Raw genomic sequence first — 26,518 nt, 5'->3', positions numbered from 1 at the left:
TGGATAAAATGTATTATTTATGGTGAAGGCAGGGCTTTACGGTAAACCAGTAGCAGCCTAGTGCTGGGCGGCTGACAGCACTGATTAACGGGTTATATAAGCAATGAAATACCATAGCAAATAACCTGCGGTTACTCTGTAATTTTATTGTAAGAATTAACTCCTGTTCCCCGGTAATTGGGTTTCCCCCTTCATTTCTGTGTGCTGCTGTAAAGGTCTCTTGATGTCTTGTGTCTCCTTTAGGCATTTTTACCTCTGAAAATAAGTACTGTAACAGGTAAATCAGAAGCTATATTTTCCCATCCTTCTTATCCAGAGACAAATACTTCATAAAATGCAAAAGTGGTAGAGAATAAAGACTGGCAATGAGGTCTTCAGTTAAGGTCATTTCTAATGTGAAGCTCGTGTTCAATGCTCAAACAATGGCTGTTGGAGTTGGAAATACATTTCCTGTACACATCACTCAGCGGAGGAGGATCCCAGTCTCCTGAGCTTCCCTGCCAGGACAACATTCACCCTCAGGGCAGCTCTGCTCTGCTTCCCCAGACCTTTGCCTCAGAGGCTCCTGTGCTGCCTTTCTCCTTGAAGGAAAGCCCCAGAAGGGCAGGAAACTTCAAGGCAAGGGACATTGATTGTTTTTTCTTCTCCATGCCAGGAAGAATGTGTTTTTCCTAATTTTCTGATGAAAAATCCAATGGCTGTGATGATCATAACAGCTCAATTAGGCTGAAAGAAAAAAAAAAAGTGCTGAAATCTGAAGCAGAGACTCTCCTGCTCTGGCTATCCCCTGCTGTGCTCCCTTCTGACAGTCATCAGTCCCCTGGAACAGAACCACACAGCCTGAATGAGCTTCCCCGTCACTCTGAGCTACCATATGCCTTGTCTCTGTGACACCATTTGTTTTCTTTTACAGCTATTTTCATCTGTTGTTAAACATTCCTCTGAGATGAGACCTTCTACCTTTATCTCCAGCCAAAACCCAGCGCTGGCTCCCTGGGTGGTATATGCCTGCCTCTCTCCTGGATCCAAGAGGCTGCAGCTGCATCACTGTGATCTTGCGTCAGCTCTCCCCCTCTCTCTCTCTATCCCCTCCAGTCAGTTTTCTAGGAAGGCAATGCCCTTCTTCCAAACCATTACCAGTAAAGCCTGTGAGCACTCACCAGATCAAAAGCCAGTGCTGGCTTACCTGTGCAAAGCAGGGCTGTTACTTGAGAAAGGGTAAAATGAGAAGGAGCTGCTAACCCACCTCTGAACCTGCTCAGATGCATTTGGATGGAGTAAGAACATCCAACTTGTCTGGATATTTGTTTGATCCAAATCTGGATCCTTAAGGAGAGCCATTTTTGATCAAACACAGCCCGAAGGAGAAACGCCATCTATGGCCTGGCATTTCCTTCAGTGGGACGGGACAGACTTCTCCAAACCCAGAGATTTCAGCCCACCAGCTGCCAGCGGCAGTTTGCTGCTGCCAGGGTGAAGAAAACCGACCCAGCTGTAGCTACAACCTGGGTACAGCTGCCACAGGCGTCTGCAGAGTTCTCTGGAGTATCTGGAAGCAGTTATTTACTCAGCACCAGTGTCCCATGGCGTTATCACTTCTCACGTGTAACGCATCCTCTGTTGCCTGCTGCAGCGCTGGAGAAACCAGGAGCACAGATGCCCTGCCCTGTCATTGAACAGTGTTAGGTTGTACGATTGACAGCTCATCCCTGCGAACACGAAGGAGCAGAGGCACCACGACAGGCAGGAAAACCTCCATAACCTCAGCAGAGCCAGCTGAGCCCCTGATGCGGCTGCTAGCAGCACTGTCACGGGGAGCCACCAGCCCCACGGTGAATGGCAGAGGCTCCCCATCAGCTCACAGACAGAGGGGGTTGCTGCCTGCAGGGGCTTGGGGCTCGCCGGGCAGAGGCCTGGCACCATGTTTTCTGTCTGCGTTGATTGGCATGGCCCATGCACGTGCGTCTGTGCGTCTGTGCATCTGTCTGTCTATGGGACTACATCCTCAGCCTCGCTGCCAGCTGGGCACGGGTGCCCGGAGCCGTGGCAGCCTGGCCTGATCCAGCAATAGCTCTTTTCCACTATAACACGGAACCCACGTTTCTTTCACAGCTGTAGGCATCCCAGCCGGCTCCACAGTAACCGGCTCCGTCCGAAAGCTGTAGCTGCGCTGGGCTCACACGCACCGCTGCTTTTAACGCCCTGCGCTGCTCCCACGGCCAAAGTTGAATCCCCGCGGGCGCTGCGCTGCGGGGATTGACCACCTGGGGTCAGCACCAGCGGAGAGAATTTCAGACCGCATCCTGTTTTCTAGCACAGACGTGCTCTAAAAGAGCCAGAAATGGGAAGGGGAAAGCTCCGCTGTACCTGAGTGGACGTAAGGAAGGTTGTACCAAGTCTGTTCAAAACCCTTTTTATCCTTTCTCCTCTCCAGCAGATGCCAGAGATGCAGCCCAGTGCCTGTTCGGGGAAGAAGGCGCAGTGCTGTGGAAGGGGTTAGGCTACAAGGGAGATTACGCTGGCCGGACTGAGATAACACAGTTGCTGGTGGAAGCACACAAGCAGCATTAAACAGTGCTCAAAATAACGTTTTGGCTGCTGGGCTGGGGTCAGGGGAGCTTCCAGAACCGTGGAGGAGGACCCCAGAGATACTCCTCTAAGCACAATGAGGCCACAGCTTTAGTTGAAGAGATTTCCCCAGTTGCAAATGCTAAATCACTGCTGGTCAGAAATTACTTTTAAGACATTTTTAAATTTGGACTGGTTCACATCAAAAAAGCATTTAACTTCACATAAAAAAGGAAGTGGTGGCCAGTAGATTAGAAAGTAAATCTCAGTTACTTTTAATGCCTGTTGTTTTATGCATGAACCGCCCTCCTTGCTGCTCTCCTGGCAGTGCAACAGGGAGAGAAAGAGCACCAAGGCACTACAGCCCAGAGCAGCACATGGATCTACACGGCCACCCATAGAAGCAACAGCCTCCCCCCATGATGCAAGAAATCCCTGTTTCCCTTTCACATTTTCAGATCATTTGAGGAGAAAGCAGCTACAGCAGCTGCAGCCTCTTCCCAACATTTTCTATTTGATACCTCAGCAATTCAGCTTGAGTTCCATCTCTTCTCCTTTAAAGATTTATTTCTCCTTTTTCCTTCCAAGGAATCAGCATTTTCATTTTGTCTACCCTGTCTTTGTATACCACATTGTCCTCTGTGAGGGCAGAACAGTCAGGCTGTAGGGAATCTTCCCCATGCCCTAGCCCGGACCTGCGAGTGAGGGAAGCACTGCCATTTTCACTGCAGCTTTTTTGGACATGGCCTTTTCAGCTTACCTCCAACTGGGATGTGAATTTGGTTTGGATACAGCTACCTTCAATCTTTTGGAGCCCTGTAGCCAAAAATGGTGAACTTCAGATTTAGATTTCTGTCCAAGAAGTAACAAACTGCCTGGAGAACTTGCCTTCTCCTCTCCCCAGTGATGGCTTGCAGTCCAGATGATGGAAACTTCCCCCAGCAGAACAAGATCTAGTGACATGGGAGTGCAGGGCACCTCCTTCTTTCCCCTTCAGACATCACACAAACATACACACACAAAACGTCACAGAAATGGGGACAGGGACTACTGGCTCCTACACAGAACAGAAGCCAGTAGGACACCAAACGTGACTGGGGTTTAAGTGGGTGGAGGGCAAGGGACATGACCTAGAGCCACAGACACACTTTCCCCCCCCACTCTCAGAAAGGCAGAGGGGACTACAGGACCTTTCCTTTTGCCAGAGGGTGGTTTTGGCCTGGCTTCCTCACAAAACCAAGCAAATCCAAGGGACCTTTCTACCCCCATGAATCAGAAGGCAGTGCCCCCCACCCCCCAATGCTTGTGAATTAAAGGTCTGTTTCCTCCCCAGACTGCAAGCATGTGTTGTAAAGCCAAGTTTAGAAGCAAACGAACAGTCAGTTCTCATTTTCTCCTCATTTTTGAGGGGAGAGAGACAGAAGAGACCCACCAATTTCATGTTTTTACAGAGAACAGAAATGCTTTTAGAAAGCAAGTTACCTGTAAACTTTATTTGGACAAGGAAGTAAATATATATTTAACTAGTTTTGATGCTTTGTGTGTCACTGCACAATAATTCATACTTACACTTGAATGTGCATCATTAACTGTTAAGTTCCATTTTACATCCAGAAATGCATTCAAAGGCTTGGAGAAAAAGGGAAGAAAAATCAATACAAACAAGGTGTGTCAGAAAGTGGTATAAAATAAGATTTATTTGCAAATCATTTTGACAATAAGGAAACAAGTATCTCTGAGCTGTGCATTTTGGGGATTACATGTCAGTTCCTTTGCCTTCCGAGATTTCCATTTGCATGCAATATGGGATACCTCTAGAATTCAAAAAGAACTTTCAAGTGTCCTTTTTTGCCTTGCTGTGCTAAATTCCTTCCACAGGCACACTATAGGAGAGTCAAAGTCTTTGTTATGAGCAGCTGTCACAGGAAACACACAACAAAACAACCTTGGCTTAGGAAGGAAACTGTCACATGAGAGCTGTTTCACATTTGTTTAACACAGTGTTAAGCGCTTCAAGATTCCCACATGGAGAAGTGCCTGGTGCTGGTCGTAAAAAAAGGAAAGAAAAAAGAAAACAAACCCAAAACAAAACCCAAGAAAACCCCTAAACCCAAACACCAACATCTGCCCCTAAACCCCACAGCTATACCGAAACCTCAGATTTCTTTCCGATGTAAGAATGCACAGTACATCTGGTTACGACCCGAGTTCCCTCTCTTGGAAGCTAAAGAGCCATGTCTCTCATTAAAAAAAAAAAAAAAAAAGTTCAAGATTTAGTAATAATTACTGCATATAAATGAACTCAGGACAAAGGCAATACAAAGTGAGAACTGATTTACCTTAGCGCCTGATTGTGGGAAGGTAACCTCTAAATTATGGTTAGAGTCACAGCAGTTGAAGAGGAAGACAGCAGTATCTTCAGAACATTTCTTCAATTTATTTCCATCCTCCTCCCTGACCTCACTCTCTGCGTCTTTCAAAAAGCCAGGAAATTTCAACTCTGAAGTAATATTTTGAATTAGATGAGATAGGAAGTGTATTCTGAAAACCCTATATGATTAAGTTCTGAGCAGAGCACATTAAGCATATCTTGGTTTAGGGGAAAGTCCAAAGGGAACACCAGGAAACAAAGTAATAGCCACTCAGAAAGGAAATCAAAGAATCTGAACTAGATCTATTTTCAGTACAGTTCTAGAAAATATTTTTTTATAACAAAGGAACTTCTTTTTTCTTTCCTCTTTATGAAGCTCAAAATAATCCCAATATTCGACACTGGAAAAAATAATATTTTTTTCCTATCTCCCATAAATACAATAATAGAAGAAAAGATGTCTAGATGTCATTGTCACCAGTTCAAATAAGGCATTAATGAATGCATTAGATCATTCAAATGTAAACAAACATGTTTTTTATATAAATACACCCAAAATATTAAAATAACCTTAAAAGGGTAACAACTACTCTGTTGGTGACAGCCATTTTATTTAAATATTTAGGCAACAAAAAATGGAGAGAATAGTAGAGTCTTAAAGACATTATTTTATTTTGGTCTACTTTAGAAAGATTAAAAAAAAATCCAACTGAAAGGTCTTCATCATCAGTCCACACACTATCCCACCATGGGGGTCTCCCTACCCCTTCTGGGGAACCTAGTCCATCATTATGGAATAAATATACTTGGTCATTTCACATCAACCATTATTGAAATGATCCTGAGAGCAAGGCCCAGAATCTAGGAATCTCTTTAAGCTGAATGCCCTAGCTAACATGAGACTGCCTCCTGAACAAGCTCAAAACCGAAAAAGGGATAAAGATTTCAGAACAAATCTTATGTTGACAAAGATTGCCATCTTCAATCCCAACTCAGCCATCTCCAGAGAACAGCAAGAATTTACTGTTACCTCCAGTGGTTATGCTGTCCCATTAGGCAGCTCCAAGGCTTTACTCTCCTAAGTCATGTGTATCCCTGTATTTGTGGTGTAGCCAAACGTAAATACAGTTGAGGTTTATTGACTTCTGATTTGGGCAACAGAGATGCACTGCAGCAATTAAACTGCAGGTGCCAACATTCTGTATTGGCCCCTAGATCTCATGGTTTTAACAGTACTTTTGCAAGACTATTTGCCACATTTCATTAAGATTCCAAAGTTTGGAAAATCCCTACCCTGAAAATCCACTATTTGCTGAGGAAGTATCATATATACTGAGAACATGAATTAGCTCTGAGCACACCATCTTTAATGGCAACACTTTAAAGAGACTCCATGCAGTCTTACAAGTTTTGTTCTCTTGCATATCCAGGTCTGAAACCTAGAAACGCCAGGGGTTTTCAGAAGTCTTGTAGACATGATCCAGTTCTCAAACATCATTAGAGGTTTTGGCAGAAAAATGTCATATGAAATCTGTAGTACACTTGCTAACATTTATAATCCAATGATCACTTATAAGAAGTATTATTGCATTTTAAGCGTAAAAATATAGGAGGTTCTATAAAGAAAATTAAAATAGCATTAGTCTAATATTGATAGTCATATAAAATAACTCACAATTATGTAAGTTTCCATATTTAATTACACATTTAAAAATAAGTTATAAAAATAATTAAGCTTCTTTAAAACCCCTAAAATATTTTCTTTTAGGAGTTTTTACTCATATCTACTGATTGTCTAGCATCGGCAACAGCTTCTGGTACTCGAACCGTCATATCATCCATCGATTTCTTCAAGCAGATTTGGCAGCCTAAACGTGATCTGTAGGGAAATAGGACATTGTCATTAGTTCTAGCCAATCATATATCCAACAGCATTTACCCCCTTATGCCTCCAACGTTCAGCCATCCCAAACACATTACGATCTAGAAACAGCCACTCTTGTGCCTGTTCGTAATCAAGACCCATAGTGAACTGCACACATCAATGCAAAGATATACATAGCAATAATCATGATTTATGTTAAGTAACAGAGTTCAGTACATTGGAAAGTTGTACAGCAAGTACTTCCTACTTGCTGAGACAACATATAACAAGGGTGACCCTTCCATTTTCAACGGGTCACTAATAGTTCAGTCGAGTGCAGGGAATGACACTTGTTTTCAAAATAAACAACTCAAGATTGGGTCATTAAGCCAGAAAGGTAAGAGTGAAAAGACAAGAAACATAGGAAGGAGAAGGATAAAATACTCATGGCACCTGAGGAGATGCAATCCTTCATTTTTCTACCTATCATTCAGCATGAAAAAATGTTGTATGTGAGCAATTAAAATCAAAATATGTAATACTACAACAAAATTCTGCAGATATCACAAGCCACTTTTACTGCTGGGATATCTTTAATTCAGTGTCCATGCTGTGGTACTTAAGTATAGAATACATCAGCAAGGATGGGCAATGTTCTGTAGCACCAGTTGAATAATTTAATCAGTATAGGAACATAGGCAGAGATATTATAAAAAAATGGTACTACATTAATATCTATACAGAGCTCTTTCAAGCATGTAGTGATCAACTGTTGCTAAAGCTCCCAATTCAGTACTATACTTGGAAGTAATACTTCTATGTAAATGACTGTATACATCAACTTCAAATTACTGGAATGTATGTATAAATACATACGTTACCAGAAGATTTAATCTCATGAATATGCATCCATAAGAATAGCTTTAGAAATGAAATCTATTAGAGATTGTGATTTCTGATATTTATATGTATGGCCATTGCCCATAAGGCTTAATTTTACTGAAGTGTCTGTTTTTCACTAAAGACCAATGCTAACTGCGTATGTACTCTGTAGTGTGGCAATGGATTCGCTTCATGTGAAACAGCACTGCCCTTTGTTTTGAGCCTGCTACACAGCAGTACAAAAAACCCTAGGCAGTGCTAAATAACACTGTGAGAAACAAACTACCTTCTCCTATTCAAATTCTTCCACAGCATTTACAGTTTTACAGGTATTTAACCAGATTCCCCCACCTCTTGAAGCTGAAGAGCCTTGGACCCCCAAAAAGATGATTTAGTCAATCCCTGCATGAAAGCCATTCCCCCTTTAACCACTTCTATAGGCCTTCCCTTTATTTCCTCTCATTCTACTACCTTAACAAAAGGGAAAAAACAACAAAACAGGAAGTTGGAGTTGCACAAATATAAAGATATAGTGAATCCCCATTTTATCATGTAATGGTATTTTCTGGTTTTCTACCTGTTCCTACCTAATATTGCCTATGTTCCATTTACCTTTTTGAGTTGGGATTTTTTTGTTGGTTTTGTTTTTTTGGGGGGGGGGGGGGGTATGTTTTTTGTTTGTTTGGGTTTTTTTGTTTACACCAAACCTTAAGCTGACATTGCTGGAAAGACACTACCTAGCTGACAGACTATTTCTAGTATGCAAAGTTACCACTGTTCTACCCATCTCTCCATATGCGTTTATCTGCACCTTTTAACACCAAACTTCATCTCCTATCACTCAACAGCACAAAATCTTTGTGTGTGTCTTCACTGACAGTTTTCGATTTTACCCCACTGTCCTGGTTTCAGCTGGGATAGAGTTAATTTTCTTTGTAGTAGCTGGTATAGCACTGTGTTTTGTATTTAGGATGAGAATAATGTTGATAACACACTGATGTTTTAGTGTAAACACTGCTCTGCAACAACTGTAAGTTTTTCAGCTTCTCACACCACCCCACCAGCAAGTAGACTGGGGGGGCACAAGAAGCTGGGAGGAGACACAGCCAGGACAGCTGACCCAAACTGGCCAAAGGAATATTCCATACCATGTGATGTCATGCTCAGCATATAAACTGGGGGAAAGCTGGCTGGGGGTTGCTGCTTGGGAACTGGCTGGTCATTGGTGTGCAGGTGGTGAGCAACTGCATTGCACATAACTTGTTTTGTATATTCTAATTCTTTTATCATTATTTTCCCTTCCTCTTCTGTCTTCTATTAAATTGTCTTTATCTCAACCCACGAATTTTGCTTTTTTTTTTTCCTTCTGATTCTCTCCCCCACCCCACTGCAGGGGGGGAAGTAAGCAAACAGCTGTGTGGTGTTTAGCTGCCTGCCGGGTTAAACCATGACACACACTGAATAACATAGCAGTATACACAAACTTTACTCTTCATTTTCTTTTCCCAAGTCTTTCACAAATACGCTCACTACATAAAACCTAGCACTGATCACTTTTAGATCACACTGTTGATCACAGAGACTTACCAGACAGCCAAATACTTCTACCCTGTTAAAAAAAAAATGTGGGTTTTTTTTAACCAATTACCGATCCTTTACAGGGCCTTTGCTCTTAACCCACTCCAACTCAAAACTTAGTAAAGGATTTCTGGACCTAAGTAAACTACATGAACTGTAAGATCTTTCTTCATGCTCAGTGACTCATCAGAAGAGCTCCCGTATCTGTTACATACCTCTACAAAAGCTCTGTTGAATTCTTTCCTTACCATTATGTAGTAGAAACTATAAAAAAGCAACAGCCCATACACACATGATTAATGCATCCAGTATGGAATCAGACTCACTGTTCTCCAGTTCCAATGATCTCATTTTAAAAGTTGTTGCTACCTTCCATTCCTTTGATGTGGAATCAGTTTTAACCCAACTAACTAAGCCTTACAGACAGTAGTTCAGAAATGTCATACTGAATTCCTGTAGAATGCCTGGGTGAATACTACCTAGTCATTACCATTTGTCACTCCTCATTTTACTTATTTGCTGTAATACTACTTCTATGGACACATCAGTTTGAGACAGATACTGCAGGAAGACCTCTGCGAAAAAAGCTTCCAGTGCATGGATATCCCATAACATCTCTAGAGATAACAGTGCAAAAGACACTTTGCTTTTATGTTATCTTTTTATATTTTAAGTGCACCTTCTACATCACCCATTGGCTCTTCATGCAGACAAGTTTCCTGCTTCTGATAGGTTAGAAAAAAAATATTTTTCTACTTTTTAGCAAGCTGTTTCTCAGCTTATTTTTTTTTTCAGTATTCTTTTTAAACACTTAACTTGCCAGTGTTTGCATCCCCCCATCTTACTACTTTTAATAATCTCTACTGTTCTGCAGTTAAAACAATTTTGTTTTTACCTAATTAGTCCCTCCTTTTAAAAAACATGAGCTTTCACGGCAGCTGCTAGCTGAAACTTTCCCAAATACAGAGAGTCACTGACAAGAAGCTTTTATCCTTATACTTATGACAGAGCATAGCAGTACATCTCCATTACACAAGTTGATATCAACACAGGAGACCAGGTAACCTATAGCAAACACCGGTCACTTAAAGCTCTGTCTTCCAGAAAAGTCAACCTCCCACACACATGAAAGATCCCTGGCCAAAGGAAGAACACATGATGTTAGGAAAACCTGATAGAAGAAACAAGAGCCTTCAGAGGGTCTAAAACTTAATTTGGCCTGAGGAACCTTGAGAGAAAACAGAAATATTTAAACAGAGTGCTCTGGCTTTCTACTGTTTTTCAGTTCTTCAGTAAAAACTCCTTGCATTAAACCTTTAATTAAAGATTGCCAAAGAAAAAAGTTTTTTATTAGATCATTGGCCTCCAGAGCTATTTAGGAATTGGTTTGGCCCAGAGACTAAAAGTTACTCTTATGAGAATTATGGTAGATAGTGAGAGTGAAGTAAATTTGCACTTAATAGGCTTATGATTTTTTCAAAATTGAAAATGTTTTTTGGCAGACAGGAAAAAGGATAAAACAAAAGAAACTGAAACAAGTTTTGCATAGCTTGACTTCTTTGCCTTCACAGCCTCCCAGAAAAGTTAAGATTTGGCTGAAGTGAGAAGAAGTATAATCTCATGTAGAAACAACTAGTACAGGATTCAATTACTGGTATAAGGAGATAAATGAGTTAATTCAGAGTACTTCTTTGCAGAGACATAAAAAACCCTATGCTATACAGGCCAGGTATAAAGCCCTCTGACACTGGAGAGATTCTCAAAAACTTCAACAAGCAGTTCCACTGAAGCATGAAGGAAATGGCTTATGAAACCTTGTAAGGCATAGCTGCCTACCATTCACGTGGGTACGTTCTATGATATAGGCTACATGTACACCAGCAAGTAGTGCAACCCACTAGGAATGGGTCTGTGATGAGAATGTCACACCCTAATTACAAGGCATGCGATGGTGGAGGAGATGTAGAACAGAGGGTTACTTTAGACTACCACTAGTCTAATCCTATGCAGTGAAATGCCCATTAGCAGTTAGACCACACTTTAGGATTAGTTTCACCCAAAAGGGAATCTAGCTTCTGTGCACCAAGAGCACTCTGACATGAGTCAAAGCATGACAAGTGGGGAGACTGCCATGTGGGACACTGTTTATCCTAGAGAAGGCTTGGGGGGAGGATCTTATCAATGTACATAAATACCAGAGAGGTTGTAGAGTCTCCATCCTTGGAGATTCAAAAGCTGTCTGGACATGGTCCTGGGCATCGGCTCCAGGTGGCCCTGCTTGAGCAGGGGGTTGGACCAGATGACCTCAAGAGGTCCCCTCCAACCTCAACCCTTCTGTGATTCTGTGAAAAGAAGATCTGACCAAAACTAAAATACTAACGTAAACACATTTATTAAATACATTAACTAGCTACAGACTAATGGAGACAGAAAACAGAAGGGAAGGGAAACAAGAACTAGAAAATTCACACACGACAGCAGTGGCAGTTTTTGTTGAAGGAACTGGGTTTTTGGTCATACTTCAATATCTGACACTTCTGCATCAGACACCTCTGAAGAACAAGTACTGAGAACTACCACTCTTCAGTTACAAAAACAATACTGACATCTTTTTAATATGAATTCAGATAAACAATATTTAAACTTGGCAGTCCCATTTCTGTAACAGAATCCAGCTATTCATTAAAAGCTGATTAAGGCATTCTAAGAATACTGGACTGCCCCATCTGCAAACCCTTCCTTCCATTCTTTGATGTAGTGAAGTATTATGTTGCCTTACGTTTCTGTGAGGCCATATGCCAGGTCCAGCATGTCCATCTCTTCATCAGTAATTGCATCTAGTTTCTCAAATATGTGGTCTTCGAAGATTAAATGACAAGTTGAACAGGCTAGCGTTCCTTCACATGCACCTAAAGGAAAAAAAAAAAAAAATCAAGATAACAGAAAATCCAAGTTTCAAATTACAACAGAATTACAGCAGAATTTCACAAGAAATCCTTCATACTTCATATATGTTTGTCTCATACAAGAAGTATCTCTATTGATTAGTAAAATTGATGCTTCATATATTCCCATGTTCACATATCTACTCCGCATTCAACTGTCAATAGCACTTCTAGAGTTCCTACAAGATTAATATTTACTTGAATGGTGTCATTAGTTAAAATACTTAACTAATTAATTCCCTTTCCACCATTTAAAGAAATAAAAGGTTTCTATTATAAGAATGCAAAAGCAGACAATGCTGTGAATCAACACTACTTAATTTATTTCCAAGGCTGATCCTTCCATCCCTCTCTTTCCCATGGTTTTGAGAAGGTTTCTTCAAGAAGTTCAACAGAAGACACCTGCTATACAAAAAATTCCTCCGAAGTACACGAAGGAGGGATTTTATACGTGGTATTTCTTCTCACTCAACAGAACACTAATTCACAGCAACAAAGGTAGTCAGGCTAGAGAGATGGTTTTCTCTGTGTTAAAAGAATACAACATATTACTAGGCAATTCAGCCCAAGCCAAGGATCTAATAATTTGCTAGGGTTGAACAGAGCAAGCATCAACTACATCTACCTGCTAGGTCATCACAGAACAGCAGAAGTTTGAACACTAACAAATTTGTCTCTGCCACTGTACAGGGCTGACACCAAGTTCTCCACTTTGTTGAAGAAGAAACATGCAACTTCAAGAGGAGGAGAAAGCTGAACTCTTCATACTTGTGCAGAAATTGGGGTTGAGGCACACAAACCCCCACCACTGATTTGAACTGATAGAAGCATTAGCCAAGTTTCATTTATTTACTCATTTCCAGGGAAAGCAGAACCAAGAGTATTGTGACCACATCACCTTTGTACTCATATGGAAACAAAGGGAAGCAAGGCTCCACCGCTATGGAAAGAAACAGTGGGATTCATCATCAGACCACAAGAACCATACAGAAAGCACCGTGCTGTTACATGTTGTAATGGTATCAACAGCATATATTCAAAGTGAGCATGACACTGTACTAGAAGACTTGATTTTTTAAAATATATCACGTCTTCAAGTACATACAAATGCATGTGAAAAAGTAGAGTTTATTTAAAGTGCCAAATAATGTAAAATTTGTTGTATCAGCAGTTTAAGCATTTTAATGTTGGGGGAGGTGAGGGGAGAAGGGGGTGGGGGAAGAAAGAACACTGACCAGTCCATTTGAACAGTGGAAGATATTTCTGCAACTGTAAAGCTAGCAGCAGCAAACAGAATGAGTGCAGCTGAATCATTCAACAGTTTTCTAAGTCTTTATACAATGATATTTCTATTATTACTGCACACGGGATGCCCCCTAGTGATAGGAGTAAACAGGTAAGGTTTACATTTTACTTTTTCCCCCCCTCAGTACTTTTTTCTAAAAACAGAACATACATTTTTACATTATTTATACTGCATTATTTCTCTGCCCTAGTATGAAGTTTCATTAGCAAATGATTATTTAAATGGGACTAGCACATGTTATAATTAACAATTGTTACAGCAACTCCAAATTTTAGTTTGGCTTCTGTTTATTGACAGCATTATCTTTTTTCCACTTTACCATAATGCTTTAACATGGCTGCTATTTACACAAACCAAGAGAACATTTACTGTAGAATACAAGAAGACTAGCCATAAGCCTGTATGACACATTTAATAAGCAATACATAAAGCTAGTTATTCCAAAGCATTACAATTTTTAAGAGGCAATTCTTCTTCCCCAGATGTATGCAACTCTAGACATAACTGTTATCTCAGACGTAAGTCTGAGATTTAAAATCTTTGCAATAATTTTATTACTAGGAGTGAAATTTATTTACACTTAAATAAAACATACCTCAGATTTCAAACTGTGCTACACTAGCCTACTACTTATTTTTTTCCTCTAGTTGCTCCATGCTATGCATTCACTCATGCAAATTGTACTTCGTCTTCCTGCTTTAGTTTGTACTATTAAATTCATGAAGCACATGTTCATGTAAATATCTGTCCTGAGGTACTTAATTGCCATTACCAAATACCACTGCTTTGCATGGGCAGAATCCTACAACTTCACTGGAACTAACTAACTATGGAAAGTGCAAAAGTTTGAAGGAAATGGGAGGTGTTGTAACTTCCTCCTATTCCGACTTTAAACAGAACTTGTACCGAGTTAGAATTTTACTAGGACATTGGTCTACTTCACCCCAGTCCTTCAATAAGAACCAAACTTTTTCCTCTTCCCTGCTAACTGACATGAATTTGATCGTTTCTTTCACTTAGCAGTCAAATACTACAGCAATTTGTGCCACAAAAAGCCTGATAATAAATAGAGACAGTATGGCAATACAGAAGTAACCAGACACTGTTAGAAATACACCAGTTTTGCCTCCAGAACCTTTCAGCTCAGAAGAGTATGCAGGTGGCATCTTTCAGATTCCACCTTGACAGCACTGTCCACATTCCACTCCTTTAACATTCAAGGAAGGCTCACCACAAACATTTTTTTAGAACTTGACCCAAAATTTTTATGCACCTGCAGGAAAAAAACAATGGGGAGAAAATCCAAATAGAGTACAGCGAGGTTTTACAAATAAATTAATAAATAAATATTCATTTATGGTTGGACTCAATGATCTTAAGGGTCTTTTCCAACCTAAACGATTCTATAAATATTTATGAATAAACTGGTAAAAGAACATAATTTCTAGACACTGAATACAGTATTCAGTGAATCTACTTACCAAAACCATCTATGTCTAGATTATTATCAACAACAACATCCAGCAGTGAATCCCCAGGTTTTCCTTTGGCTGTTAGTTTGTCACCATCACGATTTATGAAATGAACAGTTATTTTATCTTCTGAGCTGAAAAAGAAAAGTATATAATGGAATTAAAGAAAGAATTCTAGATTTTTTTAGATCTTTAAAATTGATTGAATACTACTAAACCAGTAATCAGTATCAACTCTAAGAGCACAGAAACCTAAGTTACTGGCTTTTAAAAGCTGTAACAGGTACAGGCATTTACTGCTGTACATTGAACAAAGGCCATGAAAAATAAGAAAAAAAGCTTGGTTTGTATTTTGTCACTAGAAGCTATATAGGATCCTGATGCTTTGCCTTTCACTGAAGAGAGTCAGAGCCATTTTATTTTAGGCACAATATTTGTATTTTTATCAAATAAAAGAGCTTATTTTAAATGCTTCTCTACATACCTTTCTGCAGACTCTTGCTTTGGATTTATGAAATTTTAATTGTTCTCATCATTATCATTTAGGGCCAATTTTAAATTTTCCTATTTCTGCTTAGAGTTTAAGACATTTTACTTTATTAGTTCCAAAATTTAATTCTCCTCTCCTCCCCAAAATAGAAATACTCCAAAAGCATTCTGCTTTTTTTGAGCACAGATTCTCCTAGGATTTCACCTTGTAAATATTAATTCTAGTGAAGTTCAAAGTTTTGACACTGGCTTCAAAGAAAGAAGGGTTTATATTTTCCTACCTTGCTTTTCAGACAATTATGTTTATTTAAGAAAAAATTATTTTGCAGCCTGCATAAAAATTTCTTAAGACTAAAGCTTTTAATATGGGAAAAAATAGAGGGGTTTTGTGTCCAATATGATGTTATTTCACATGCAAATTAAAGGAAAGCTTTTAATATACTAACAAATAAAATACAGTTTGTTTGTTTTTAAGCAGACTATTTTCTTTCCTATAGTGAGCAAAACAAGAAAAACTTGTTGGATGGACAGTGAAGAAACCTGCCAAGAGATGAGTGATACAAATAGAACAGCTGAAAGCTAATGCAAAAATCTATGTTTCAATGTGAAATCCATGTTTAAGAACAGCATGCTTAATATTACCTTTAATCCTTTTAGTAACTGTGGGCCTTGAGTGATCTATCCTATGGAACGCATACAAGCTTGAAAAATCAAGTCACCCCCGGGAAAACTCTAACCTGTATAGCTGAATATTAAAGCAAAGATTTGAAAGTGGTCATACTAAAACATCAGTGAACAGATTATTTTTAGAACTGGCTGTAAAAGGAAATGTGTTTTTAGCAATCTGAGTCCTAGCTTGTTTTGAAAAACAACAAATGTTTGTTGCTCTAGACTTAATACACTTGCCACAACTGTAAGCTCTGTTGGCAGCAGTACGCACCATGATTCATTATGATGTCGTGTTCAATTCTTGTCATATCATCCCTCAGTCCATTCTCTGGAAGGCAGCCACAAGCTACTATTAACTATAAATTCATTCCAAAATTATAATCAATAATGAAGGATTGACCTTGCTGATCTGCAGAATGCAACCGAAGCATGAACTATAATAAAATTCAGAAATCTTAAAGATATATCTTTACAAAATGTAATTGATGTTGTACAGTCACCTATGATATCAAAGGACCACCTCCAGCAAACCGTTCTGTGGGAGTTTAGGTTACCACTCTGCTCTTCTTTTTGCTCCTCTGCTGTGCCAACACCTCTCGGCACAATCAAGGAAACAAGCACCTACTTCTTAGATATACTAGTACAAAATTCACCACCTCCACTGGTAGTTTAAGACTGATGGGTTTAGATTGCATCTGCAAAGGTATAGATCCACATTCTGACAGCCAAAGTAAACCACTGACAGTGTAATTTTAAACAGCTTCAAAAAGCCCTTCCAGAGCTCACCAAAATACACTCTCATTTACTGAAATATTTCTGTCAACATGACAAATGCAACCCTGACAGGAGACACAATGCAAGATGTACTTGCATTTATGGGCATCATCTGCCCAAGGTATAGACATGACAAGTAGTAAATATTTGTTCAATATCCAAAACATACCCTTTCCTCTATTATAGGATGAGGAGATGACAAGTAACATGGACAAAACAGCAAGATATCTGGCCATCCATTAGATCACAGGAACTTTTGTAAAAGACAAGGCATCTTCCTCCCAGTTTTCAAAACACACCTCAAACTGTCTTCACCTGCAATTACACTTTAACCTGGCATAACACCACAGTGCCACAAGAAGAATGCTGCTGCCCTCCCTCCTTTGTGTGTTCTACCTCCAGCACTCACACTGTCATGCAGTAAATTGGGTCTGGAAACAAAACTGGCTGAAACCCAACCTTCACAGCTCAATGGCCATATGAATGTCAGAACCACTACTCGGGCATATCTGCCCCTTACATGAAATTTACATCAGTTTGAAACAACTGTGTTACTGCAACTTTACGATGCAATAACACAATCTAAGCTTCACCACCATCTTAAACCGATCTCTTTCTAATAAGAACATGGGTTTGGGTGATCCCCACTCTAAATCACCCTTCCATCATCCTTACACCAGTACTACTGCAAGTCAGCTCATTTTGCTAATCTGGCTGAAAATCAACCATAAAAACAAAGCAGTCCCAGCTGAACCAGCAAGCAAAACTGACAGAAATGCCACTGCCCAGAACAAAAATGAGGAAACAGGAGTGGGATCCCCTTTTCAGTAGTAACAGTCTTACATTAGCTTCAGCCAGTTGTGGAACTGCACTGTGGCTATGCATGCCTAACTGGTACAGCATGCAGCAAGGGGACAAAGCAAAGTACCACCACTAAGTCACTGAATTCTGTTAAAGATTGCCATAGTAATTAATCTTTTCTATGGGACCTAATCCACCCTGGGTGATAACTGAAACTAAAATTTATTTATTTGTAATAAAGTTAGAGACAGCCTTCTTAAGTCTTCCAGTAGAATCTGTTTTTCTGTTATTGCCATCTTTACCACTCTTCACATCGCCAAAATGTTTAATTTAAAAAAATCACTGAGGCTTTATTGCGCATGAGCCTGAGTGGTGAAAATACTTTCAGAAGTCTGTGTGCATAATAATCAGACTAGTCAGACATGAAAACACATACTGCACAGATATTTTCAATGACTGGGAGATACCATTATAAAAATAATAATAATCACACCTGCATGAAACAATATTTAGGCTTTATAAATGTCAAGAAACATGGCTTTTGTCTACCCAGACATTGTTTGCGCAAAGAAAAATAAAACAACCGAACACCACCATACTGTGAACTAGTCACAGGCAATTAACATGAAACATGTGCCAGCTCTATGCAAGTATAAATAGCCTCAGGATTATCAGGAAGAACAAAACACATTTTGTGTAATCTGCATAAAGCATAAATATCCCAATTCATGCTCAGATGAACCCTTTTCACCAGATGTAAAATACAATGAATTTCTTCATATAGTTACCACAGTACTATCAGCTTGGTTATGAAGTTTCACTAGGATACCCTAAATTAAGCATACTGCAAATACACAGAAGAGCACCAGAGAACTGTAAATGCTGTTCATTTTCCCTCCCATGCAAGAAAGAATAAGTACCCTAAAAATCCTGACAGCTACCTCTTTCCCCTTAAAAGAAGTACGCTTTTGAATCTTCAGCTATTACTTCCAAGTTAAGAATCAGCTCCTACATTCCTCCAAACAAAACAAAGATAACAACTGTAGCCTGGTGTTGCACATGGCGAGACCCAACTCTACTATTTCCAGATCTTTTATTAAATGGTAAATCTAACAGCCCTACCTAACTGCCTGAATAGTTTCATGAATGAAGCTCAGGCCTCAACTAAAATACAGAAGTTATAAATCTGAACTAATCTTTAAAACATGTAGTAATTATGTTGTGCATAAAAAATATCGTACAGCTATCTAAACTGGTATAAAAGAATTCCGAGATAACTACTGTTCAACATGAAATGAAAAGGAAGGATAATGGATAAAAATGGAGCAAAAGAATGAAATGGAAATGAAAACATAATGCCTGATGCTTCATTGAAACCCTTGGGAACCTCCGCTCATAAGAATCACCTCAGCTGATGATTTTATATAGCTAGGTCTTCATCCTATAGACACAAATACAGCTAATTTTACATATACAAACAATGATGTTATCTTTTTACTGGAATAATGCTGACTTATATGAAGTTCAGGAACTGGGTCTCAAGTAATAGGATGTCCAGAAATAGTAAGACTAGAGAAAATAACTGGTACATAAATGGAAAAAACACTGATATAGGAAAGAAATAAGGATTTTCTTTTTCTCCCCACTCACTCAGCCAGGTTACAACATGGAGTATAAAAACAATACATCTGAAATACTTGTTTGCATGAGCTTTTCTGTTGGTATGCTTGCGCAATGAATGTGAATAAATTCCAATCCGTACTCAGGCTGTTTGTGAAAGACCTGAGGGATTACAGGCCTTACATTACTATTAGGTAAGGAAATGTTTTCCCTTTTTAGTATTCTTTTTCCTCCCATTTTTACCTTGTTCAATGATTTTAATAACTTTAAAAAACTTGACAATACTTTACAAAGACCATTTGATTTTTTGAATTAAAAACTGCAAATCAGGGACCTCAAAATAACTGATCGCCAGGGCACACACTTAGTGGAGACTTATTTTTAAGTTACTCAGCAGGTTCACTCAGAGAAGAGATCTAAATGAGCAACTTGCCCATCTCATACTAGGGAGTCCTAGACTAAAGAGTTAGTTCGTCTCTCCATATTAAAAGCATCTGCTGGAACAAACTAACAGAGAACCTACAGGGGAGTTTAAAGGCAAACTACTGAAACAGTTTTGATGGCAAGGGCACTACCCAACCCTCTGGAAACAGGCTAGGCTACGCCCCTGACGTTGGGCAGCTGATTGCGGGTCCTGTTCCAAGTCAGATAAACTTCTGTGGCAAGCAAGTGAATTAAGCTTTTAAAACTTCTGTATTTTAAATACTGAAAGTTAACTGTAGACTCTGACCTATCTTTGAATATACAAGCTACAAGCCAGAAGGCTATGCATAAACAGTCTTTGACTACATGTACTAAGATGCAAATCTGTAGTTGTGGGCTGTGGAATATTAAATGTCTACAGATGTAATGCATTTTGAAACACCTAGTCATACATACTGGTGAGGAGAGGAGGGGTTCTGCACACTCAGATGCAAGAGTGCTCCTCAGTAAAGAAAAACTATACCAAAGGCAGAAGAGATCTTCAGATCTGCGGTACGGGGCTCTGCCTGATATGTGCTGTACTTATACCACGAGCCTAGTCAGGCTTTCACACACACACGTAAAAAAAAAAAACAAAACAAAAAAACAACAAAAAAAAACAAAACCGCAAGCGCTGCACTGCGTGGAAAAGCAACACTGATAAGGTCACAACCGTTTACAAAGCTAGTTTGAACATCAGGAACCCTGGTTCAGCTTTCCGTAACATTACAGTCTCTTTCAGCGGGGTTCCGGATCCCACAGGCCCTGCACCTTAACCCCGCCGCTGGGTCGGCGCGGTGCCTAACGCGGGCCGGCCCACAGGCACCTCAGCTAACAGCCCCCGGCGCAGTCCCGCGGGACGCAGCTGGCCCCGGCCGACACGCCGGGGGCAGGCTGGTGGCAGGTCCCACCGCAGGACGCGCCACTGCCGCCGCCACGGCGGCCGCAGGCGTGGACGGCGAGAGCCGGGGCGAAGCGCGGCCGTGAGGGGGCCGAGGAGGAGGCCGGCCCCCGCCCCGAGCGGGCCGGGCAGCGGCAGGGCCGGGGCAGCGGCAGGGCCGGGGCAGCGGCAGGGCCGGGGCAGCGGGGCACCGCGGCGCGCCGAGCGACCGGGGGAAGGTCACGCAGCGCCGGCCCGGCTCGGCCCGTCCTCGCCCGGGCGGCCCGCGCCGCAGGCGGCCGCCGGCCCCGGGTGCCCTCAGCGCCGAGGCCCAGGCAGCGGCTCGGCGCTGCCGCGGCGCACAAGGCGGCCGGCGCTGTAAGGAGCCCGCCCGGCGCCTCGCGGCTCCGGCCCCCTTACCTGAGCACCGCCCGGGCAGAGAGGCTGAGCAGCCGGGCCGTCCTCACGGCAGCGGCGGCGCTGCCGCAGCCCGGCCTCGTCCCGGCTGCCGGCGAGGCGGAGAAGAGCCAGCGGCGGGAGGAAGCGGCGGCGGCGGCCCGGAGCAGCCGGGCCGGCCCCGGGGCAGCCATGGCGGCGGCAGGACGGGAGCGCGGGGCCTCCGCGCCGGCACCGGGGGAGGGGCGGGGGCAAAGTCCCGGCGGTTACGCCTCTGGCGCGGGCTGCGGCGATTCTCGCAGCCGTCTACGCGGCGTATGTCCCGCCCCTTTTTGGCGGCGGCGAGCGGTGACCCCGCGACGGGAGGAGCGGGGTTACGCAAAGCGCGCAGCGATGCGCTGAGGGAAGGGGCCGGGCCTTACGGAAAAGGCGCAGGGCGCTGCTCGCCCCAGGGGCGGGCGGCGGGGAATGCCCCGCCGCCGCCGCCGGCGTCGTCTTCCCGTCGGCTTCCCTCTTGCTCCCTCAGACCACACCGTAGGCCGGTGAAAGCTCTCTGGTTCCGAAATCCAAGCCCTAGCGCTAGTCTTGCCGGGAAGGTGGTCCCGTGGAGCCCGACATGTCCTGCCTCCCTGCGCGGTTGGGTCTGTGAGGGATTTCTTGTCAGGGCTCGGGCCAAGGCGAGGGCTCAGCACTGCCTGGGCCCCGGCGGCGTCCCTGACACGCTGTGGAGGTGGCACCGAAGGAGCCGTCTCCACATCCCAAATGCCCCTTTGGGAGGCCTGGCCTGTAAGGGACTGGGCTCCTTGGCTCCAGGGAGTGCCAGAAGCCCGGCCCCAGGGAAGTGGAGCTGGCAGCTCTGGAGTCTCAGCTGTGTGCCGGGCTGTCCAGGCAGGACCACCGAGAAATTCCCAGTTCCTCATTAACTATTTCTTATGACAGAGGATCAGCTTCGAAAACCCAGGCATCAGCAAAGGGACAGCAATGCTATCGGAGGTTTTAATAGGAGGTGAGCAGTTGTGGCGAATGGCTCAAATATCAGTGTGCGCAATAGGAAATTTTGACATTTCTTGAGCAATTACAGACTGGACGTGTAGACTTAATTTGGCTCTCTGCAATGTATACACATTACCAGTTTTGATTAGCTGGTTGTGTAGATCCCCTTCAGTCTACCACACCCAGACTGGAGTGAATGAGGAAGAAATGGAGCATTTATTTCAAAATAATTCATTCAAACAGGAGTGGAAATAAAAGGGGAAAAGGAGGAAATGTTGTTTACCTCTGATGCGCTTGAGGTAGCTAAGATTGTTCTGATGCCTTTTGATTTTAGGAGTGGGTTTTTGTTGTGTCAGAGTAAGATCGAAGAGGGAGGTAACATTACACTATATAACTTAAACTGGTGTTTTTTCTTTAAGGACCTTTAAGAAGAGGAGAAGGTTGTGCTGGAAACGTCAAGAGCCTCCAAACTGTCTGGCCATAAACCAATTGACTTGAATGTGCCAGTTTTCTCTGCTTCAGGTATATAGCTTCTACCCTCTTAAGTTAGACTCAATGTCGTCAGAGGGATTCCCTCTACCCATTACAAATGTGGCCAACATAAGATTTTACATAGTCTGAATCTTGTCTTTTAAGCTTTATTTCAATTACTGCTACGTCAAAGTAGCTTTTATAGCACCTACGTTGCATGAATCCTGTTATACCAAACTTGTTTCATGTCATTATCCTTTACAATCCAGTATTCTTTCCATGAAAACAAATTTACTGCTGTCCCCATCTAGATTTAGTGTAGAATTTTAAAAGTGTTACAATTATCTAGATGCACAGTGTATCTCTACATTTCAGCTGACGTGAGGCTGACCATTTTTTCTAGGTAATTTCCTTAAAAACTGTACCTGTCGCAGAAGCTGCAGTAACTTTACACAGGTTGCGACTGTGTAATACAGGCAGAATAGCTTTCAGTTGTTCTTTGATTACTAGCAAAATAATTGTGTTTGTTCAAATATACCATTCATAGAGTAATATTTTTTAAATATAACTGAAATCAATGCACTCAATATGTTTATTAAATCATATATTAATATAAATGCAGTTAACATGTGAATATATCATAGAGCAGTCACTGAAATAAATAATCTGAGGGCACGATCCTCAGTATCCCCTCACCCACGCTGAGCTCTTTTTCATTAGGTTTCACTCTCTTGCAACACAAGAGAATGTGGCCACAAATAATACAGTTTATTTCAATATTGTCACTACAGCATACAGTCATATATACATACTCGTAAGGCAGTATATAGCTGCCTTACAACTTACAACTTTATGTGGACTTCTAATATTGTAAAGCCAAAAGATCACATCAGATAATCTAGTCTGACTTTAACCAGAAGGCTGCTTGTCATAAATTAATGGTTAATGCAGGAAATAAGTCTGAAAGGGATCCTCTGGACCTTCTAATGTAAACCTTTGCTGTCACATGCAACTCAAGTAACTGAACATAGAAGTATTTATCCGTTTCTTAAAGTTTTCTTGCTGGTATCAACTGCACTGTAAAACAGTCCCAAAATTTCACTCCTTGGAAGGGTAGAAGGCCTAATTATTTATTAATTAAATAAATTAATTTATTAGTTTAATTCTTAATATAGGATTATTTATACTGATTTGTCCCTGGCCAGTGCTGCCCATGAGTTTAAAGAGTTTTTGTTCTTTGTGATCACACATCATTTGTTGTGCCCCCTCCAGTGCTTTTATTTTAGTCTCTGTTGTAGTATCCTTTCATAAGACAGGAAACTCTTGCTATTCTCCTGATTATCCCACTGAGCCATTTGTGCATATGTTAGTTTGAATTCACCCTTGTTAAACATGGGTGACTAGTTAGTGCATTCACTGCAGGTCTTGTACAGTGTCTCTAATAGAAATGTGTGGTCCTGATACATCCTAAGGTTGTATTTGATTTTTTTTTCATGTACACATCAAAGTAGTAGCCTCAAATAATTTTGTGATCAGTTAATAACCCAGATGTCCCTTGTTGCTTCTCATTAATGAAGCTGTTGTTAACAGCAAGAGTTCCTGGTTCCCCCAAACTGAACACAGTAAGCTGTTTGAACTTTGCTTCGTCTACTTTCATGTTGGATTTTCATTCATACACCATTTTAATGAAGAAGGCCATTTCCATTAACCAACTTTACCCCGGTGTTGGACATGTTCCATAGCTCTGTTCCAGCCCTCGGACTGTCATGGCCCTGAGCTCGTTACCCCCTTGCAGAAGTTTAGTTGGCAGAGTCCAAGGTCAGCTCCTTCACTGATAAAAGCAGTTGTGAAAAAAGCTAGCAGCAAGGGCCTGCCTCTCCTTTCCCTTGAGAGCCACTTTTAAGCTGAGGCTTTGCGCTGGCCCTTACCTGTGCCACAGTGCAGCCATGCAGCAGCTCTATTTGCACCGTTTCGCATCTCTGCAAGTCTGGCCCTGGTCTGGACTCGCTGACTTGGCATCCTGGCTTGGCCTCAGACCTGCCTGGTCACTGCAGCCCTGCTGGGTGACCACTGGACTCTGTCTGACCCTGAGCACTGTCTCTCAACCCAATCTTGACCCTGGCTTGCCACTCTGCATCCTGACTCCTTGTTGGTGAGGTGACTGCTTTCACCCACCTTGGTATTGTGCTTAGCTCCTGGCACACCTTCTGCTGCAGAGCAGCCAACTCTTGTTGCTCCCTAATACCCCCTACCCCCAAACACAGAACCCTCCTAATTCCTTCATAATTTCTATATCATGTATGCTTTTGGGTGGGCAAGCTTGAAGAAAATGGTGGAGCAAATTAGGTCAGGATACCTTAATGAAGTAAGAGTAGCAGAGTGAAATAAAAGAGAAAAATTCTGAACAGTGTTTACCTAACATCTCTCTGAATCTCATCTTAGTTGTGTGCAAGTTTTTGTTGCTTGCCTCCATGGCATGTTCATTCTAATGGTAAACACTCTGCGAGAGGTGCTTCATCTTTCCCATGTATTCATATAGGTTCTTGCACATTGGGGAACAGATGTAATACAAACTTTTTTTTATAATTATGTCATCCAATTCTTTACTATTTTTTAAGTTTATATTTGTAGGAGGCTAACAAACCACTAGGTGGCAAACAATTTCAGCAAGATAATACACAGCTGTTCACACAGTCTTCTGTCCTCAGCTTCACCATTGAGGCCATGGAGTGTAGTCCCATGGCAATTTATAGAAATCTGGGATGAAGCTGATATGGTCCTTCTCCTCCCTGCCTTTCCCTCCCTTTTTCTGTCCTAGTGTTCATGAGCCAGGTTTGGGGTGGATTCATACAGGTGATCTATGCAAAAACTAACCTAGAAAAAAGAAAAAAAAGGAAAGGAAAAAGAAGAAAGAAAGTGGTATCCAGCCATTTTGGTTCCATCAACCAGCCTACAGACCCCCTGTGCAAAACAAGAAGATGTATTCTGGGAGAACAGCAGTCCCAGCTTCGATTGTTTTATGCTGCTGAGCAAAGGTACTGCATATTCTTCTATTTGGCATAAAATTCCAAGGTTCAGGATGATAAAAACATTACATATGTATACCAATGATCAGCAGATAATTTCTATAAGTTACTACAGAAGATCTCTCTGAGTCCTGGTTTTCTACCTACAAGAGACATGGCATGAATGCATATTTACAAAATGCAAATCCAGCTGTTCTAAAGAGATTTTTAAAATAACAAATCCACCAAGTAATCTGACTTCTGTATGTGATTAGCTTTTCTGGTCGTTATCAAAGTTCTATGTGAACATGTGTTTTAACCTGGATTTTCTTGGAAGCAAAGTTGTGTCAAATTATCCCTTTCAGTTGAAATACTCAAGGACATCCAGAGAAAGGAAAGGATCCATGGTCCATGTGGAGGCTTCCTTTTGTGATTGTCTCCTGTTAACCAGCATGGGAGCAGAACCATCTCATCCAAAGTTACTTCTCTAAGGTGGCGTGATTTGTGATATCCTAGGATTCCCCACTCTGGTTTTTGGCATGACTCTTTCAGTTCAGTCCTCTGGCTACAATTTGATGAGAAGAGTGCAAATAAGCCCTCTTAAAAAAAGACAGGAGAGCAGCGGGTCATGTTATTTCACCTTGGCAACCTTCATGTGACTGGGGGCAGGAGTGGTCATGTGAGTTGCTGACACAGGACATTTTCTACATATTTGTTCCTCCAAACTATGCCAGCTCTTCAACCTGATTTTTCTAATTCTGAGACCATGTAAATGACCAAGGTCTGTCTCTCCACCTGCCCCTCACAGTTCAGTATCGCAGACCTTGATCTAATTTTAAGCAAACTGAAATAAAATGTAGTCATTGATCATAGGAAGCTCCAACCAGTCAGAAACCGGCAGAGATTCAGTCTGTAGCTGAGTGAGTGGCAGACGCAGGCTGGGCACTTTGTTGTTACCTTCAGCGCAGGAGC

The 26,518-nt window shown here is 41.7% G+C and overlaps 1 protein-coding gene across 3 annotated transcripts; it reads right to left on the bottom strand.

The window, feature by feature from the left end:
• Positions 1 to 4,239: 4,239 nt before the first annotated feature.
• Positions 4,240 to 21,381, bottom strand: FDX1 (ferredoxin 1). Of its 3 annotated transcripts, none has more exons than XR_008238930.1 (5): positions 21,102 to 21,381; positions 14,996 to 15,120; positions 12,043 to 12,172; positions 11,459 to 11,620; positions 6,617 to 6,818 (listed from the first exon to the last, which is right to left on the bottom strand). XR_008238930.1 is itself a non-coding variant. In XM_052812614.1 (4 exons), exons 1-4 carry the CDS (start codon positions 21,269 to 21,271, stop codon positions 6,704 to 6,706), a joined length of 540 nt encoding a protein of 179 aa, XP_052668574.1. In that variant the 5' UTR covers positions 21,272 to 21,365; the 3' UTR covers positions 4,240 to 6,703. The 3 variants fall into 3 exon arrangements, 1 of the variants encoding a protein (XP_052668574.1); XR_008238931.1 differs by having other exon boundaries at positions 11,459 to 11,605; positions 21,102 to 21,380; XM_052812614.1 differs by lacking the exon at positions 11,459 to 11,620 and having other exon boundaries at positions 4,240 to 6,818; positions 21,102 to 21,365.
• Between the last annotated feature and the right edge of the window lie 5,137 nt (positions 21,382 to 26,518).

The sequence above is a fragment of the Harpia harpyja genome, chromosome 17 (assembly GCF_026419915.1).
Source record: "Harpia harpyja isolate bHarHar1 chromosome 17, bHarHar1 primary haplotype, whole genome shotgun sequence".
Lineage (NCBI taxonomy): Eukaryota > Metazoa > Chordata > Aves > Accipitriformes > Accipitridae > Harpia > Harpia harpyja.
The sequence above is the reverse complement of the archived record's forward strand: the minus strand, read 5'-3'. Positions and strand labels throughout refer to the sequence as shown.